At 40.9% G+C, this 12397-nt stretch overlaps 2 protein-coding genes across 3 annotated transcripts; both read right to left on the reverse strand.

Annotated features, from left to right (window-relative positions):
* Positions 1 to 197: 197 nt before the first annotated feature.
* On the reverse strand, positions 198 to 2548 carry LOC136434744 (apolipoprotein D-like). Its single transcript, XM_066427785.1, has 3 exons — positions 2186 to 2548; positions 1448 to 1694; positions 198 to 744 (listed from the first exon to the last, which is right to left on the reverse strand). Exons 1-3 carry the CDS (start codon positions 2408 to 2410, stop codon positions 548 to 550), a joined length of 669 nt encoding a protein of 222 aa, XP_066283882.1. The 5' UTR covers positions 2411 to 2548; the 3' UTR covers positions 198 to 547.
* A 692-nt stretch (positions 2549 to 3240) lies between these two features.
* LOC136434741 (uncharacterized) lies at positions 3241 to 12367 on the reverse strand. Of its 2 annotated transcripts, none has more exons than XM_066427779.1 (11): positions 11791 to 12367; positions 11162 to 11236; positions 10799 to 10981; positions 9771 to 9998; positions 9486 to 9568; positions 8551 to 8639; positions 8010 to 8048; positions 7154 to 7258; positions 6473 to 6607; positions 5789 to 5904; positions 3241 to 5158 (listed from the first exon to the last, which is right to left on the reverse strand). In XM_066427779.1, exons 1-11 carry the CDS (start codon positions 12199 to 12201, stop codon positions 4937 to 4939), a joined length of 1686 nt encoding a protein of 561 aa, XP_066283876.1. In that variant the 5' UTR covers positions 12202 to 12367; the 3' UTR covers positions 3241 to 4936. The 2 variants fall into 2 exon arrangements, with proteins under 2 accessions (XP_066283876.1, XP_066283875.1); XM_066427778.1 differs by having other exon boundaries at positions 7974 to 8048; positions 11791 to 12366.
* Positions 12368 to 12397: the final 30 nt, after the last annotated feature.

The following is a 12397-nucleotide window of genomic DNA, read 5'->3' on the forward strand; positions in this document are numbered from 1 at the left end:
CGAAAACGTTGAGTGTTCGTGGTGGTCCTGAGTTCGCGTTTGAAACAATAGTGGCGCTACAGTCACACAATGGAACGGCTTTTCGCGGTATTTTAAGTTCGCAGTGAAGACTTCACTGCGAAAACTGCGAATATAAAACCACCGCGAACACTTGTTCATTTAGAATGTCACGTCACGGAAGAAGAAAAGTGTAAAAGTTGATTATCTATCTTGAGCTTTATTGATGAAGCAATCTGTATTGAATTATCATATGTACGTACTAGTATTACATACTATATTATCATGCTTCGTAGGATTGGGTGTAAATCCCGGAGCAAACGGTAAACCATAGCTGACCATTACTGTCAACAAATAGACGGAGTAGCTACAACTGGATACGAACTAAGTGCTTCCATTTCAGACACATCAGTGACAAAGAGTCCTTGCACAGAGGAAGGACGACGATGGACATCGTCCGAAACATTTTAGACGAAAGATCTTCGTTTTTGTCAAGTGGCATTTACATGTGACTCTTCTGTCAAGAACAGAAGCATGCTTGATGATTGAACTAAAATATTTTAGGATGGATCCAGTAGCTTTCCTGATCGTCCTCGGACACCACGTTGCTGGAAGGGTCATGATCCAGCGGGGTGGGGACGGTGGTGTTGGTCCCGTCACAGTTGTTCTGGTCCGTCCACTTGAACTTGACTGCATCGATCTTCAACTTGGTCAGCTCGTACACGATGTCCCTCAGCAGGTATTCGTCTGTAGAGAAGAGATCGCACACACTATTTGATATACCTTCACAATATTCAAAACGGATCGGAATAGAACCAAATTAACGTCATGAAAGTTGACGATCTGAGAAAATAAAGAGCCTAAAAATAGAGGCTGTACATGTCTACCATCTTCAAAAGCTGTACCACAGACAGAATTTCGAATCCTTTGAAGTATCGCACTGAGAAAGGCAACATTGACTTGTATGGCTCGTGTATTTGGCACGCACAATGATTAATTGACAAAATCCAAAGCAAGAAAATCCTTTTTGTACGGCAAGAGAAAGTGCGGCAAAATTTGGAGAATCTGGATATGTAATGTTGGTGGACTCGCCGATATATTTGAGTTCCCAATGTGTAAGGCTGGGTAGCGATGCTAGAAGCGCACTAGAACTGACAAGGCCGGATTCCAGGCTAAAGCCCCCCTCTCACACCCGCGGCACGCTGGCGGCGTCGCTGTGGCCGATCGAATTGACAAAGCATTCAATGAATTTCATCGACAAAAAATAATCTTTTTAAGCTTTATGTGTTTTGTTGTCTTTTTGGTCATACTTGTACGTTTTGAATGATATTCCCATTATAAAGTCAAGGGTAACACAATTCTAGTTTAGGACGCAGCGACGCCGCCAGCGTTCCGCGGGTCCAGTGAGAGGGGGGCTTTAGTCTGTTCTCTCCTTTAGTCGGCTACTCACCCAACGTGCGTTCCCTCCCCAGAATCCAGGTCAGTTCTAACCTGGCCACGCCCCAGAACAGGTTGACACAGGACCACACCACGGAGTACTGATTGTAGTCTGTGTTCAGTACCCAGTACGGGCCTGCTGGCATGAAACGGCTGAACCGGACCTTAAGCTTGGCCGGTTCCGCGGGGTCCGGGGCCCAGGCTACTCCAACTGCCTTAGTCTTGTCTCCGCAACACTTCTTCTCGCCTTGGTTCAATACCTATGGGTTACGAAAATATATAGAAGAGCCATGGTTAAAGAAGTATACAGCGTTGAACCTTTTACAAATGCTTAGTGTGTGGTAGCAGCTTTCTTGGTGAGTTAAACAAAAGGTTCAAACTACAATATGCTGCAAATGAAAGAAATCAAACTTTATAGATTATTAAGTCACATCCATGGCAAACGCGTAACGCTTACTTTTCTTACAGTAGAATATTTCTCTCTTCGCATAGATTTTCCCGGTTTCGATCGGGGAGCTAGCCCCCCGACCGAAACCTCTGCTTGGAGCATAAATGTATCTTACAGTCGACACCCCCCCCCCCCCCCGAAGACTGTTAGAATTACCCAGCCCTCACACAGTAACCTGTTACGCAATCACTGCCAGTGGACTGAAAAACGCTCTAGCAAAGATTTACATTTCAATTCGCAAAAATTTGCATGTGATTTTCCATCCATTTCCCGAAAAATGCGACAAAAAATGAGACATTCTACCTGTATGGTGCTGTCTTCAAGAAGAGAGTAGTTGGCCTGGACGCACTTCAGACCTTTCTCGAAGATGGTCGGAAATCGGGCGATCTCGAACCAGCGTCCCAGGTACGCCTCCACGGAGAAGTTAAACTTGACCGGGACGTCGGGACATTTGCCCCAGTTGAAAACCTGACCCTGAGTGACCGAGACCGCACAGGAGAAAATCACGAAAGCCACGAGCTTTTCCATCTTGCATAAAAAGCAGGAGCTCCGTCTTCTTGTGTGTGCAAGCAACCCTGACAAACTGATACTGACAGAGATTGTTTTGCAGTGTCACTCTCGGTTAAAGAAATAAACTTCTGCCTACGCTACAAAACGAATCTGCTGAGTAATGGAGGCTACACAAGGGGGTATAAGAGTAGCCTGATATCCAAAACTACCATAGCTGCCGAGTCTCTTTCGTACGCTTCGCAAATAGATGAAAGATACTCGGCAGATATGATAGGTTTGGATATCAGGGTGATATAAAATCCCCATATTTGCTATCTCAGTGCAAGGAGGCCAGATATACGTATATTTAACCTCCTTACTCAGTGCTAGGAGTGGTATATGAATATTCATGTTTCTGACGGCGACAAAACCCTTCCAGAGCCTTCCAGAAGTTAGCTCATGGACCAGGAATTGTGTTTTGGAGCCTTGCCAGTCGTGTGATAAACATGTGAGCGTGATGACATCTGGGAAGGCTTGCCAGGAGTGCTGACAGGTCCACCAAGTAAAACAGAGCTCCGAGTTCCAGCCCACGGTCAATGTTAATCCTTAGGACTTAAGGGGTACCTAGAGGGCAGTAAGCTACGGTCCATATTGTAGCCAATCCAAGCGTCGGAGAAATATTCCCATGGTAAGAGCCCAAAAAAGGCAACTTGTGACCTTGCACACACCCTTTACAGGATTATATAGACTGGTGCATGAACTGTTATATAATGGGGGCATGGAAAGGGGTTTAAAGACCCAGTCAATATGGATTGAAATGTAAAGTTCTTTAAAGTGAGTAAGAAAACATCACATTATGAAACAAAACATCATGAAACATATGATTTATTTCCACCATCACAATAAAAACAAGCATATAAAAGAACCAGTGAACATAATGACTAAATTGGTCAGAACGTATTATTTGTCATAACTCCATAGTGTAAAGAATACTGCAGTGTGATATAGCAGCAGACGCACAAGTAGCTTGAAATGCTTAGAATTAACGTTCTAATTTCACCTACTCAACAATTGCAATACAATCCCATGAAAAGTGGAAAATGTTGAATCAATGTCAAAATTGGACATTTAAAAGATATCTACAAAATGCTGATAAACTATAGGTGATACAAGGCACAAGTTCTATTTACATGTAAAATGATCAAATAGAACAGTGTACAAAGAAACATGCACAGCTACATGTACATGAGCACAATGTTGGAACTACTTTCTTCATCTACAAAATAAAATGCAAAATACACACTAAATACCAGTATCCACCTTATCAACAAATATTTTAAAACTACTATTAAAAGATGTAAGTACAAATCTACTTGGCAGTGATCTTGATTATATAAAAGACATAACATTTAAGCACTGTGATCTTAAAATGAAGTTCTGGTTTTTGATATCCACTCTTTTCTGGGACCACTTCGCCAAAGAAATTTAAATAAAAACTTGCACCCAATCACCACAAGAAATTACCAAAAATGCACTCAATTCAAGAGAAGTTTTCCTCCCTGTATGGGGATAAGGGGGTTAAAGCACCTGCCAGGGCAGCTCAATTTCTTATTTCAGAAAGTCTAATTTCTACTTGTGTGAAGGTGTTTGTAAACAAATGTTGGACCCATTTAGGCACTTACAAACTAGATTGCACATTTGTAAGGAAAGAAGACAGAAACATGTATTGAAAAGCCCAATAAATAGTCTCAAAAGATAAAGTAATGTCAGTTCACTAATAGCATATACAGGCACTACTGAGTCAGAATATCCACAGAATGTGTTTGAGTTGATATGTACAAGGCACTGGGTAGGAGAGGGGCAAAATTCCACTCCAACGTCTTGAAATGACAGGGAAACAATAAATAAGACTTGCAAAATGTCACAGCAGATGCCCACATGTTTGTTTTTCTCCTAATGTTTTGAAATTCAGATTCTTCAACTTTTTAGAAGAGAAGTTACACCTTACCATTGGACTTTTCATAATGGAATGATTGAAGTTGTTAGCACTACCAGGAACAGTACATGGCACAACATGAAGACAGAAATACAAGAATAAAACTTAACAGTATTTGTTAGAAGAGAGACATTGAATCTCCCATGCAACACAACTTCTTACAACAAAACTGCAAAATCCTCAAAGAACTGCTTGAATGTATTAATATAGAGTGAAGACTTTGGTTATTAAAAAAAGAATTCCCCAGCAAAAATATCATAGGGTCGTGTAGTACAGAGTTAGAACTTTGTTCCAACACTTTGAGGCATTAATTTTGTGTGTTGGAACAAAGTTTTAACTCTGTACTATGTTAACTACCAAGTTCATCTGTGTTAGTCATTCTGGATCGAAGTAGAACTGTAATTCCCAACACAGAACAATTTATTTACCTACATTTTTGATTGACGTAAAGTTGATCAGTCAAAAATTTGGGTAAGTCAAATTTTGTTGTGTTGGAAATCACAGCTCAACTTTGATCTAGTCATGACATTTCATACTGATATTATAGGGTTGATATAGATAGGTACACTTCAGTCATCTTCATCTGATGAGAAGAACTTGGGCGCCACGCCAACGGGTTCGTCATCGTCATCATGAGTCATCCGCAGCACATGGCTGTTGTGTCTGGCGATGCGGGCGAGCGTGTGCACCTTCCGCGCAAAGCTCCGGGGGGACTCCTGCGTGGTGAGGGGGTTGTTGGGCTGGGGGGTCCTCCTGGTGCGGAGGTTGTATCGACCTCCGGGGCTGACAACCTGGAGAAATGATGCATTTTGTTTGAAACTTAGGCCACACTGATTTCATCATATGGATCTTCTGGGCAAACCAAAACTGATGCAAGCATGTGAAAAAAATAGTTGGGCTAAAAAGAAATTGCCTTCATTAAGAAATTGAAGTGTTCAGGAAGGTTGAACAAATGACTGAACACACAGAAAACCGATGAGCACACAGATGTCATCTATATAATCAAGTCAGTGTGACCTTATCTACAATGGAAGCTGTGGAGCAAGAGGCATAGGCAGGGCTCAGTGTTAGAGGTGCAGGATCCCAGTCTACTGACAGTTTACTGTACTTGTGTTATAGTCCAGAGAGAGCTTGTTCTCCAATTTACACAAAGGAAAACTTTCTGACAAAATCTTGATAGTTGTATGTCACTGCAGTGATAGTCATAATGTAAAAAAACGCCATGAGGTACAAAATGAGTTTTTTTCTATTAAAGGCATCTCAGTTTAGCAAGACTACATAACTCTCCTGTAGTATTTTTGACACATTCATTACATCAGCAAATGTCAAAATGAATCAAAGAACAAAACTGAAATTTCCATGTTTTCACACTTTTTCAAAAAGTACCAAATGGTTGTAAAACGTGCATTGGTTCCACCCACCCTGTCCTCTATGCTGGGTGTACTCTCCCTGTAGTTCCTGCTCCCCTTGGGTCGGCCCATCCTGCGGCGTACGGAGGGGGAGGAGGGACCAGGCTCCGGCTCTGGGCCTGATCCAACTGGAACAGTTGTCAACATTCCCTTGTGTTTATTTTCACAGCAACAGAACAAGAAAGTAGTGCAAAACTAATGCAACAGCATCAGCCACTGTCAACTTATGATAACTCCATTCTTGGAAGGCTGAAGGTATTGACAGGATGTTCCTTTGATAATAACTGCTCTTAATCCTGTCCACCCTAACCCTGAGGATAATCATGTAAAATGGTGCAAAAATAAGACTTACTGACATTCCTGAAAAAGATCAATTATCTAGAATGATAAAAAATGGATATATATAACCCACAGACTGTGATAACTCTACTGACTGAGTTCTTGCACTGACTCTGTGAATGGTTGTTAACCAATCTCAAGTTATTTCTGTTCTTCCTGTCAATAAGACTATTTTTCATCATTGACAGGATCATTCTGAACCAAGTATTGTCAACCTTCATTCAACAAACATTTTAAAGTTCTATATCAATGACTTAAACCGCCATGAAGGACAGATCGTACTGGAAAACTTTATTGATCGTATCTCACCGGAGTAAATCCGGAAGAATAATGATGATGATGATGACTTTAACCTACTTGCACTGTCCTCACTGTTTCTGCTTGGGGGCCTGTCGGGGGTTTGGAAGTCCTCTGGCTTCACTGTGGCCACATCAGCCTGGTCGGCATGGATTGGTGTAAACAGTCCTGTGGCAATATTCACAACCGGGGTACCTAAGGGGGAAAATTACACATTACTGTGACATACAAATGTCAACGGGCAGACAACACATAACCTACATCAACAACTTGAAAAGGGATGCTGGGGCCAGTGACATCACTACAGCAGAACTTTGCTCACTGTTGGAGGACAGGGCTGAGTGGAGAAGAAGAACCCATTGTTCCCCGTGTTGGCATCGCTAGATGTCCCCGTTCAAGGTGACATACAACTGTATCTGACAGTGTATATGTATAGCCAGTATGACTGCAGTGAAACACAAAGGCTTTGTAGGCACATGGCATAGCAGCAGCTGGAGTACTTATGAGGAAAACTTACAGATTATTGAGGTGATAAACAACATATATTCATTGGTTTGGCTGTTCAACACACATAGCCAAAGATCATCAATAACAATATTCTAAGTACATAATGACTATTACATATATGTATGGTCTATAAAAGAGTTAATACAACATTGAGACACTGGAAACAGAATCTTGAAGATTCCTTGCAGCAGGCTTTCGAATTTTCTTGAAGAGTTCTTAGAGCAATGTTCTTACCTGCTCTACTAGTCCTACGACTGTTGCTTGTAGCCCTGGATTCACCATCATCAGAGTCACTATCATCAGAGCCATGGAAGGTGTCATCATCTGCATCTGACATGTCTGTACATAGAGATTAGAGTGTCACCTTTAAAGTCTACCTTAGGGGTTTGCTAAGGGTACGTATGTTTGATAACAACATCACACTTTGACACAAGCACACAACAAACAAATGAACTGTATTCTACCTCCTATTTGTAATTAGATAGCAACAGAAGTTACTTTATTTACTTTAAGTACCGTAATTTGTTTAATCATTGGGAACAAGTACCAAAACCCCTACAGAAAAAGATAAAAGAACGGAGAATCACATAAGCTGTTGACATGAGCTACAGAGCTGTGTACCAATGTACCAGTGTAGCAACAGTTAAGGTTAACACTACAAACATAGAGCAAGTGATTTGCATTTGATTGTGCATCCACATGAGAACTTAAGGAGCTAAGTTGAAGGTAAAGACACAACACATAACATGTGCACTTGGATTGTTTACGTGTGCAAGCAAGGATTGTTAACAGTTAAGCAACAGTTAAGGTTAACACTACAAACATACAGCCAGTGATTTGCATTGGATTGTGCATCCACATGAGAACTTTACTATGTTGAAGGTAAAGACACAACACACAACATGTGCATTTGGATTGTTTATGTGTGCAAGAACTTAAGGAACTATGTTGAAGGAAAAGGCACAACACACAATACATGTACTTTGATTCTTTATGAGTGCAAGATGAATGCAAAAGACACACTGCAGTCAGAAGGAAGGAAAGCACCCCTCACCAAAGTCTATCTCCCCGGCATCCACAGTATCCTTACCATCTCCCCCTCCTGCAAACATACCCAGGGGACTCGTCTCTGTTGGGATGGGGGTGGGACAATAACAAAAACATGTGAGCAGGGATGTGATTCAATTTTTGGGAAAAAAATTAGGCACACAGAAGAATTTTGGATACTCGGCGTTAAAGTAGAAAAGTAGAATGTCTGCAAAACATAACTACAAAATTCAATGCTACTGCATGTCTGAAGGAACTTCAATCTGTAAATCTATACCTATCTTCAAAGATTAAGTCAAGTAATACATCAAAAAAAGTACAACAATGGATATATTGCTTTTTCTGACACTTAAGATTTCAAGAATATTCTGTACACTAGTGTACCCTATAGCGTACAAAAATATCAAGGTGTGTCAAAAATTACATGCTGTGACGGGAGTGCCATTTTGGGTGCAAAAAGGTGCACATGCACCAAGTATCAGAAACAAACTTTCAAAGCACAAAAGTTAAGCTAAAACTATTTTGGGGACTAAAGAAGACATCTATGAAATGAAAACTGAAAGGAAAGTAGCAAAGAGACCCACGTATTTTGCAGAGAGCACTTTGGAGCTGTTGGTTCTGCTGTTCTATCTTCAAAAGAAGGTCATTGTTGATTTTGTTGTAGTCTTTATACCTGAAACAACAAAAAATTAGAATCAATAAAGATCTACCATTATCAAGACAGTGATAAAAGACATTGTACAGTACAGAAAATAAAGGCTTTGACTTGACTTGACTACACTAACCACTATTTGCCACACGTCTCATTGTCAACTTAAAAGTTTAAAATATTTTCATTTCAGTACCCTTCAGGTATATATGTATTATAACAAGTCTGTAAATGAAGTAATGTAATAATAATTGCTGTATATTTTGACAAGTAAACTTTTCAATATTTTGGCTTATTACTAGTATAGCATCATGGACTAAAAATACATATGAACACTGGCATTTCATAGTCTGAACTATTACGGCATACAGTCAAACCTGCCCAAGGCGACCACCCAGGGCACCAAGCAAAAACGGTCGCGATGGACAGGTGGTCGCCATGAAGAGGATTCCACTCAATAATCATAACATGTTTCCGGGTCGAGGTGTGATGTGAATGTTTATAGTGGGAACGGTTTATCAAAACACTTAATGGAGGAATCGATGCTATTCATATATTTTTGTCCGTCAAGGTCTTAAAAACATTTTCGCGAAATCCGACAGCAAAATCCGATGCCACCACACGCTAGAAAACGGTCGCCATGGGCAGGGATTGTACTCTGTGCGGTCCCAACTTGCTTTGGACGGGTGGTCGCCTTGAGCAGGCCGCTTAATGCTTATGCCTATGGTGAAATTTTTCGGGACCAAGAAAAAGCGGTCGCCATGGCCAGGTGGTCGCGTTGAAGAGGTGGTCGCCTAGGCAGGTTTGACTGTAATTACAAAGAAGATGATGATTTGTAGCACCAGTATGTAGAAAAAGCTCAGCCTGTACCTGTAACTGCACACAGCCAGCACTGTCATGGCAACCATGCAGAAGAACTTACGGCAAAACCAGAGACGCTCGTACACAAGCTCCTAGGGGGTCAGGGAAACAAGGGAATACCGTTTGAGATAATGTGTGGAATACTTATGATAACTCAAAGTTTACATAAAAGTTGAAATCTCTCAAACCCACTGTCTTTCAAGTGGTAGATTTATGTAACTCGATGGATTAATGTTAATGGAGGTTATTTTCAAAACTGTGCAAAGTGCTATCTCAAAAACAACTGTAGCCTACAGTAGCATTTGGCCCGTCGGTCTCCAATACAGTACGGTTAGCGATGAGTCTCTCCATTCCAGCGTTCAGCAGCAGGATGAGGAACATCCAGAAGCGTGCACTGCTGGTGCGGGGTGTGGAGGTTAACATGTAGATGATGATGGCAGACAGAGTGATGAAGACTAAGGTGTAGAACCCTGTAAACTCTCCCAGCACCATGGCCTGGAGGTCTTCAATCCTGCCAAATACCTGAGGAGGAAGAAAAAAGGTACATGAGCCTTGTGTACAAACTGGGTTGTACATGTAGAATTTCTGTATCAATAACTATCATGCAGGCCAAGGTTTAGAACTCTGTACAGGGTAGGAAATCCTGGATGCATGTGCATTGTGCACCTTTGTTCACCCAAAATTGGAGCTGTGCACCTAATTTTGACTGGGTGCACCAGTGCATCTAGATATTTTTGAATGCTATAGGGGAGACTGTAGAGGTACTATTGTACACAAGTAGTATACAGAATATTCTTTAAATCTAAGTATCACTATCATTTAAAACAATATAACATTTATTGTTCTCTGTTTCATGTATTACTTGTTTAAAGTTTTAAAGTTAGCATTAGAATTACTGATTGATGTTCTTAATAAGATACAGCAGTAGGGTTTGTAGTTCCATTTTGCTGTTACTGTACTTTATCTGAGGTTGTGCACCCAAAATTATTTCTGTGCACCTAAATTTTTTGGTGAATTTCTTGCCCTGCTGAAGAATCAGAAACATCCTTGTCTTGAGCGCAGTTTATATAATATTCTGTTACCTACAATAGGTGATTCGTAATACCAAGCCTGAATCCTTCAGCCTACAAATTCCCATGTTTTTTTTTTTATATTATGCAATATTTTTCGATCATTTTTTGCCACTTGAAGGTTACAGATAGAAACATGTATTTCCAACCTCTGTGTAGTATGTCATTATTAGTTTTAAGCATTCTTAAGCTCTAAATTTTTACAAGCCTGCTTCTTTTATTGTCTTTGCAATGTGTGTTTGTTTTTTTCACCTCCCCAAATAGAGCCTTTTGCTCCCTGGCTGACTGCCTCATCTGATCAAAGGCTGCTTGGACGTTCTGCGTGGAACTCTTCAGAGTTTCCCTCAAGGCTTCCTCGTGTCTTAAGATGTCTTCCTGCTTCTTAAGAGAGGCATTCTGTCGAGCTATGACCATCTCCTGCATCTCTGCTGTCACCTGAGGAGAAAAAGTATACATATGTTGTTGAGTAATACTGTAAGTGTGGAAGTAACCTTACATTCTCTACAACTTCATAAACCTAGGCCTACTTCTCAATCTCTCTATTGTCTACATAAAACTTTCTGACTGAATCTGAGTGTCACAATGCAAATTTTAGTTTACAACATATTTTCTTACCTCCAGCTTCTGAGCCACCTTGTCTGAGTTGTCAGCTAACATTGAGACAGTTCTTTCTGTGCTTTCTTGCCACACCTGAAAGAGAAATGGATAAGTTATCATTATCAAGTTGTATTATCACGTGTAATGTGTAAAGTCCAATGTAACTTATGTAAATATGTGTGTAAATGAAGGCGGAAATGTACAGAAACCACAATTCAGTGCTCAGCTGAGTGCTGCGAAGGCTTTCTTTTAATGAATAAAACATTGAATAATATTAACAGTAAGATTGGATAGTACAGTCAGTACAGTGTATCCCGTACTTGTCACAATAGATCTAACTTATTGTTTGCAAAATGCTGCAAACAAACATTGCAAAAAATTCTGTTACCATGGCTCCTCTGTTGATGAAACAATTACTTGTGTAGTAGCCCATTAGTATTAGTATTACACAATTTATGCAAACTTAAACCCTTTGTTTAAAACACAAAGCATCTGTGAACATTCAAACAAACAGCTATTTTTCACACCTTTATGTCAACTAAACGTGTCAACACTTTCACTCAACAAAAGCAATTATCTCCAATAGCCAATCAGCTTTCAGTTTCAGCATAATTACAATAAAAGGGACGCCATCTTCATCTTCTTACCTGGTTTTGCAAAAAGAAGCAGATATTTTGCGTATGCGTGAAGAATTCTGTATAAGTTGAGAAAGCCAAGTCATCCATGTCCTGCGTGCACTCCTGTATGGTCTGTCCAGGTTTGCACTGATAATCTCTCCTGCCTGACTTCGCAAGATGACAGTTCGCAAAAGCTATGGCCATCCGACTCTGTTCGTCATCTGTGAGCCGTTTGCAGCCGCTTTCTACCCTCGCCAGTGCCGTGGTCCAACATTTCCCGTATCTTGGGTCTCCACTTCTCTTCCTAATCTCTGCTAGCTGAGTTCTACCCTTCTCCGCATCTCCTGAATTCACCTCGAAGCTAAGCGTCGTCGCCAAAACAACAGCTGGCAAAACCAGCTCACACAAAAATATCAGGCCCTGCACTGAAAAACTCCGCATTTTCGCTAATATTCGTGAAAGAAAGGTCACCGCATTGGAGGAATGTATGCTGAGTTCTCGTGTAACGCCTCCTGCAGGTATTTCTTGAGCGTCAGGCAGCAGGACGTGTTCAAACTTGCTCTAAAACAAAGAGAGTTTCAAATTGTGCAGCCATGTTGGCGGTGTCGCCTCGGGTCATGAGCGGAACCAATCACTA

This window comes from Branchiostoma lanceolatum, chromosome 5 (genome assembly GCF_035083965.1).
Source record: "Branchiostoma lanceolatum isolate klBraLanc5 chromosome 5, klBraLanc5.hap2, whole genome shotgun sequence".
Lineage (NCBI taxonomy): Eukaryota > Metazoa > Chordata > Leptocardii > Amphioxiformes > Branchiostomatidae > Branchiostoma > Branchiostoma lanceolatum.

Excerpts from the sequence above, each read along its gene's own strand:
- LOC136434744 (XM_066427785.1), bottom strand. The coding sequence starts at position 2,410 with ATGGAAAAGCTCGTGGCTTTCGTGATTTTCTCCTGTGCGGTCTCGGTC. Across the intron at positions 1,695-2,185 it reads TTGAAGACAGCACCATACAG|GTATTGAACCAAGGCGAGAA; the intron begins GTAGAATGTCTC and ends CGTAACCCATAG. Across the intron at positions 745-1,447 it reads GGGGAGGGAACGCACGTTGG|ACGAATACCTGCTGAGGGAC; the intron begins GTGAGTAGCCGA and ends TCTTCTCTACAG.
- LOC136434741 (XM_066427778.1), bottom strand. The coding sequence starts at position 12,201 with ATGCGGAGTTTTTCAGTGCAGGGCCTGATATTTTTGTGTGAGCTGGTT. Across the intron at positions 11,237-11,790 it reads GCTTCTTTTTGCAAAACCAG|GTGTGGCAAGAAAGCACAGA; the intron begins GTAAGAAGATGA and ends TTTCTCTTTCAG. Across the intron at positions 8,640-9,485 it reads CTGGCTGTGTGCAGTTACAG|GTATAAAGACTACAACAAAA; the intron begins GTACAGGCTGAG and ends TTGTTGTTTCAG.